Source organism: Pseudoliparis swirei, chromosome 5 (assembly GCF_029220125.1).
Source record: "Pseudoliparis swirei isolate HS2019 ecotype Mariana Trench chromosome 5, NWPU_hadal_v1, whole genome shotgun sequence".
NCBI lineage: Eukaryota > Metazoa > Chordata > Actinopteri > Perciformes > Liparidae > Pseudoliparis > Pseudoliparis swirei.
In genome coordinates, this window is record NC_079392.1 from 3,861,265 (window position 1) to 3,867,880 (window position 6,616).

General features: G+C 42.0%; 1 protein-coding gene across 2 annotated transcripts in view; it reads right to left on the minus strand.

The window, feature by feature from the left end:
* The window catches only part of ror1 (receptor tyrosine kinase-like orphan receptor 1), a 144,168-nt gene extending 139,211 nt beyond the window's left edge, over nucleotides 1–4,957 (minus strand). For both annotated transcript variants that reach the window (XM_056415186.1, XM_056415185.1), the window contains exon 1: nucleotides 4,592–4,957. In XM_056415186.1, coding sequence (XP_056271161.1) covers nucleotides 4,592–4,712 — 121 coding nt within the window. In that variant the 5' untranslated portion in view covers nucleotides 4,713–4,957. The remainder of the gene's footprint in view (nucleotides 1–4,591) is intronic.
* Nucleotides 4,958–6,616: the final 1,659 nt, after the last annotated feature.

Sequence of the window (6,616 nt, forward strand, 5' to 3'; positions counted from 1 at the left end):
AGACATGAAACAGAGTCCGAGCGTATGATTTATGGCCACGTCCTGATTAAGTTAATGTGCGCCCATTTCACACACCCGAAATGGAGTTGAACTGTCCAAAACAATAATAATCCCCCCCTCCCCCCCTCCCTTACTCAAAACCAGAAAGAAAAGACGATACATCTGTTTCACACATACAGTTCCTGCCACATTCTTCTGTGTCTACCAAAAGCTTTTAGGGATGCACACCACTTGATGCCAGAGTTAATGTAGTGTGCACTGTGCAGAGTGGGAGTTGAGTTTTAGACGGAAGAATCATCTATCTGAAAGAGACGTATATACCACTCGGACCACGATGGGGCCAAGCGTGACCCCACAGCATCTGGATAAAGTATTGATAAACTCAATATGGTCGCGCATAAAATAAAATAAAAAAGAAGAAGAAGGAGGAGGAATTCCAGGAATATTGCACAGATGAAAAGCAGATAAATCCCGACAGGGAGCGCGCTGGCTTACGTTCATTTTTACAAGGACGCTTGTAAACGGTAAAACCATTAATACGAGTCGAAGAAAATACCAGACGAAATGTGACAGCGCAGACAGATACCGCAGTAGCAGGGAGAGTAGGACAAGCTCCTACACACTCGAGTCTCTCCAGGACCAAGGATTAAATTTTTTTTTTTCCAGGGGTGAAGTGCCTTTAGTGTCAACAGTGCATCCCGTTCCAGTTCCAGCCAACATGATTTATAGCCTCGCTGAGTGTTATTAAAAGGCTAAATGCAACTCTAAACAGCTTTCACACAGCCGCTGCCCTGCACAGGACCTTTTATGTCGAGAGGTGAATGTCCTATGTTCAGAAACATATACACAGTTTATACAGTTGTAAAACATTGCAGTCAATTTATTTTTATGAACATGGCACAGATTATTACTTTGGAGCTAAAAGGGCAGGGTCATATATAATGATAGTGACTATTTTAAAAAAAAAGTGCTGCACCTTATTTTATGTTTTAAATAGGGCTGTGAAACGATTACAATTTTTAATCGGGTTAATCACAGGTTTTTGTGGATTAATCATGATTAATCACATATTACCGATATTCTCGGTATATTTTGTGAGAACATAGAGATTTATGACAAAAGACGGATATATACATTTATACATTCTTCTATACAATGGTGCTGCAACTCAGCAGTTATTTAGCAGTTTTCTTCCATATGGAACATTAATACATCTTCATCCTAAACAGAATGTTTAACCCTCCTGTTACCTTTCGGGTCAATTTGACCCCATTCAATGTTTAATGTCGGTGTTCTTTGGGGTCAATTTGACCCCAGGCTGTTTTTCACTGTGTCAAACATATCAGAAATATCAACTTTTTTATTTATTTAAAGGGCTATTTACAAACAAACATAAAGTACCTCACACTTAAACTTGGGAAACAATATTAATTCTAATAATTTTCTGGAGGTTTTAATTGCTGGGGTCAAATTGACCCCGAGGGTAAAATATGTTAGTAAATGTAAAGGTAACAGGAGGGTTAAACAGAACATTTTTCTCTTGTTTGTCAACCATTAACTCCACCATGATACAATCTAAAGGTGGACAGATTGACAAGTAACTTTTGTTTTGCTCGGTCCCGATGCGCGCGCACGGAGCTCTGTGGCGCGCCAGACGGAGATCGATAAGTGTTAACGCAACGCGAAGAGACAGAGATGACATGCTGCTGTGGAGATACGATCAACAACAGACGTTTAGTTTAATCAAAGAACAAAGACGTGCTATAGAGAACATGTCAGGGGGCGGGCCAATCTTTTTAATGTCATGCGATCTACCGACACTACGCCGCGATCGACTGGCAGGTCGCGATCGACGTGTTGAGACCCTGATCTACAGGAAGTAAAAGTCGTAACAAGGTTTCCGGAGGTGAACCTGCGGAAGGATCATTACCGATGAACAGACCGTCTGCATGAGAGCGGACAGAGTTCAGATTGAAGTGGTGTATTGGAAGCTCATTTTGCAAGTGACTTTTTTTTCGTCCCAACGACCAACAACAGACGGATTGGAAGCTCATTCTGCGCATGCGCTAAATGCGTTTAAAAAAAAAAATTAGTTAAACCTGTAATTGGATTAACTGAGTTAACGCGTTATTTTTCACAGCACTAGTTTTAAAACGAAAAGGTGCTTTTTGCTCGTCCCGTGGTAATCCGATTGTTGCCGACTTTCGGAAGAAATCTGCTTTCCACGCCCGCAAAGCAGGGGTTGAATTTTAGATTATGTGATGAAGAATAAATCCAGTTGGCACAAATAGATTCTTGCTGGAAATGTTAAAAGAATTATGAGGCAATATCAACATTCATGTGGGTTTTTAAAAAGTTTTTTCCTACATGGAAAAGACTTTCAGAGGAGGACGGGTGTGATTCTGCAGTGCCTACTAGAATGAAATCTCCTGATGGGTTCTGCATTCTGCTTGTTTAGAACCTACGGGGGTTAATACTGATGCTTAACCCGTTTCTGGTCCGGACAGGGAAGAATCTTAGGACAGATTAAAGTTCACAGAAACTCATGTTTTAGTACAAACCCATTATCCAATGTCCGATACGAAGAGTGTTGTTGAAGGGCTGTGCATGTGGATTATATCGTGTGAGACAATTGTCCTCAAGTTTCAGGTATTCTACATCCGGGTTTCTCCAAAATTCTAACATGCATATATTGTTGGGTTCATACATCCTTTGTCAAATATGCCATGTCAACAAATTCCTTTCCTTTGGCCAGGGGAAGTCTCGATTGTTCCTGGAAATGCTGATATTTGAACCACAGAGACAGACAGACCGGTGACCTCTGACCTCGGACTGGAAGCTGGTAGACTGACCAGTTTACCAGACAACAGCAAATAAAAGACAGGCAGCCCGGGTCCTTCCGTTTCCTCCTTGTCATGTTTGCAAAAGTTGCTTCTACAATACACAGCCATTTTTTCATATGCACTGATCACATGGTACATGCACACTTCACATGATAGTCCAGTTGAACCATCGCACTGTTGTTGTGTTCCCCTCTAACCATTATACCATTACCACAAGCCCAGGGGAAGACAAGTCACCCAGTGTTATCATTTGCTAACATATTCTGGAGCCTTTTTTCTCGGCGGTAAATAGCAAGTCACGATTTGTGGATGCAACGGAGGACAAAGCCGTTAACGGCCATTGTTATCGTGTCCATGCCCATGAAAGGTTGTGGAGCTACAGTTATTTAGTTGTACAGGAAAAAGACAGCATTGATGAACTTATAGGTGACAGCAGTTGAAGTTTTTCACTAGTTTTCTGGTTTCAAACAGTGGGAGGGAGAGCAAAAGTGAATCAGTTTGGCTTGATGAAAAACAGTGGGGTAGATTTTGCCGTCAAAACTGTGGGAGTCATTTCCACATGTCCATTTCCACGTATAAAGTAGGAGCCTCTACGATATATATCCGATCGTGAAACTGCACTTGAGGAGGTTATACAGCCAACTCATCCGGTTAAGTAACGTGGATTAACATTCCTCCCTGCCCCAGAGCAAGAGATAAGAAAACAGATATACATAGGAGGAAATGATGGCAAGCGAAGGGGGCCGAAGCAGAAAAGCGTTACTCCCAAAGTAGCATATTATATACACCTCCATTGTAAATAAAAAGCCAAAGGCATTTTAAGGAGGACAGAGATAATCCAAACAACCCCCCTACCCCCAAAAAACCATCCGGAGATAATTCATCACTAGCCATAGTGGCGGAGAGGATTGTTTTATACTCCCAAATACACTCGAAAGCCGGAGAACAGAACTTATTTAAGTGCTTTCCACGATCGGCCTCATAAACAATTAATACATAATTCAATCATGCTTAAATTAGTCAACCAAGAGCCAGTTACAGGGTTACATATACAATAAGGGCATCCTTTTCTCTAGGATGTTAATACCACACACACACAGTAAAGGGCATTATTAGTATTATTTAACTCTTAACTTTCAATCCCATGACACGGACACATACAATGATGTATTTTAGTGTGTTGTTAGAGGCCGTTAAGTACTATTTGCATCCGTAAGCCTGAAACAGCCACTGGCCATACTCTCCTACCGTCAATCAAATCTAAATGCTTAATAATTGTTTCCCCCCCTAACATGTTGTTATGCATCTCTTTGCATTGCCGGGGTGGATTGATGCACAATAGCTCTCCAGCTGACTGGTTAAGACCCCCCCTATTGTCTGCCAATAGAGGGGAGTCTTTTCAATGACAATGGGCCGATAACCTAAAAAACAACGATCATTTACATGAGAGGGGAGGCGGTATAAAACAGTTTGAGGACATAGGGTGCCTTTACAATATACGACGGGTGACTTAAAAGTGCAATAAAGTCAATTAAAATGCCCAAAACAGGCACATGTCAACAGTCCCCACAAACACGGTTTGGCGCAGGTTGATGTATTTACGCATCGTGCGTCGTTGGATTCAACGCGCCGCTCGTGATGAACCGCAGATGAAGTGAAGCCAGCAGGGAAGCAGAGGGAGAAAAAGACGGGAAGGAGGAGGAGGAGGAGGGGGGGGGGGGGGGAGAAAAGAGTGTGTTGAGACTCACCAGACGCGCTCAGGTCCGGGACACTTTGGAGGAGCAGGGCGATCCAGAGAGCGCAGGCTGGACATCTCCAGAGCCGCTGCTGGCTCGACACGGCGGCGGCGGCGGCCCGAGTTGCATACATTCCTCCCGGGGTGTTCCTCTTGTGTTTGAAACAAATATATAAAACTTCGTCCGCTGTTCACACTCAACTTATTGTTTCGATCCCCTCCAAAAAAAATAATCACAAAAAAATAGTGCACGACTCAAAAGTGCCTTTTGGTAAGTGGGGTTTCTTTTAAACTCCAGAGAAACACGCGAAGTCTGGATGGAAGTGGTTTCGGTCTGCGTCCTCCTCGCTGGAGCCCAGCACACTTTTCTCCCCTCCTCGGTCTCTCGCTCCTCACTGAGCGCGAGCCCCTTCCTGCACAACTTCACTGGGACGACTGGTGCCCACAAGGAGCCACATGGCTCTGATTAGCCACGTGTCGCCACCGTGTGTTCACTAGCGGAACTGTCACAGAAGGGTGCAGTGACACGAGAACGTGTTCAGGAGCCCCCCCCCCCTTTTTTTTTTGAGATGGGGGAAACAAGAAAGATTCTTTTAAAAAATGTTCAAGCTACTAATCGGTAGATTTTGTCAATTATTGTCCTGTTTCCATAATCAAGAAGGAATTTCAGCCAACGTGGAGAAGTCCCGAGACAAATGGAAATATGGAAATGAATAATTCCAACAGGGAAAACTCCATTTGGAGAGAATACCTTGTGAGACTATGTCACGCTTCAGAATAGCAACTGAATTAATGTTACGGAGAGATTGTTTTTTTTATACTACTGTATTTCAGGTCAATAATATTTTTTTCTAAATCTCTTTTGTTCTGTTTAAATGTAACCGTAAATGTAGAATTTGCAACTATTCATATAAATAATGAAATACAAATTAAGAAAATTAAATCCTTGAAAACCTGATGAAGTCACTGCAAATGTAGGAAAATGGCGTGATACTAATTTTGATTGATTTAATGATTTTCTAAATTTGGTCTGAGATGAATTTAAGGACCGTAACACAATCAGAGAGTGTATCTTTTAAATGCCTTGAAGGAATGAAGGAACTGAAAGAAAGCTTCTCAGTCCGCTGCCGGCCGAGCGGCACGAAGCTGCCACTTTGTTTGGGCCGTCTCTGCCCGTGATTTACGAGGTCCAGTATTTTTACGAGGACGAAAATATTCTCCAATAAAAAATGTCAAAAAATCTGGGAACATAAGTCGTGAATTCAGCACATGAACTTTATTACGCTCGTGAAGAATATTCCTTTACAGGTCTCGGCATTTATGCATCTTCTGCAGAAATAAAACTACACTTTTTTTAATGGACTGAAAAAAAAGGATCACTGTACATTTTCCAACTTAATATCTAGTTTGTTGAATAATATTGAAAGAATGTGGTATCATTGGGTTACTGTACTCTCACCTGTGACATATAAGCATATAACAATAACAACGACACACACTCTCATTCGACTCAAACACAGACCAATTATGTGAATTCCTAAACGACTGTTAACGGAGCTGAATTTATGGCCCTAGATTATCTGAAAATGATCCATTTGGACCTCATCAGATGATCCCACGGGGCGACTTACGCAAGTAGACCAACTGTTTTATAATAACTATAGACGATATTAAAACCACATCCAAATGTTTAACTCGGTGAACAAGAATCCCGTGTGCAAAGAGACAGATGAAGGAAGGAAAAGAAAGAGGAAATGTACATAACTACACACCTTGTTTCATTTTACTGCACTCACTTCTGGATTTTGACACATACTTTGTCTCTGCACACACACAGAGAGCACTTTGGCAGATTCATACCGGGTGCAGGGGAAAGAATGGTTGCAATTTAGCATCTCCGGTTCTCCCATATTGTGACCTCCCCGTGCTCATTAGAGGGGAGCTATCATCCTCTCTGAAGTCGCTTTTGATTTAACAGTTACAGAGAACAGAGATAGCGTGAATGAATAATGCTTTTAGACTGGATTATTATTTAAAG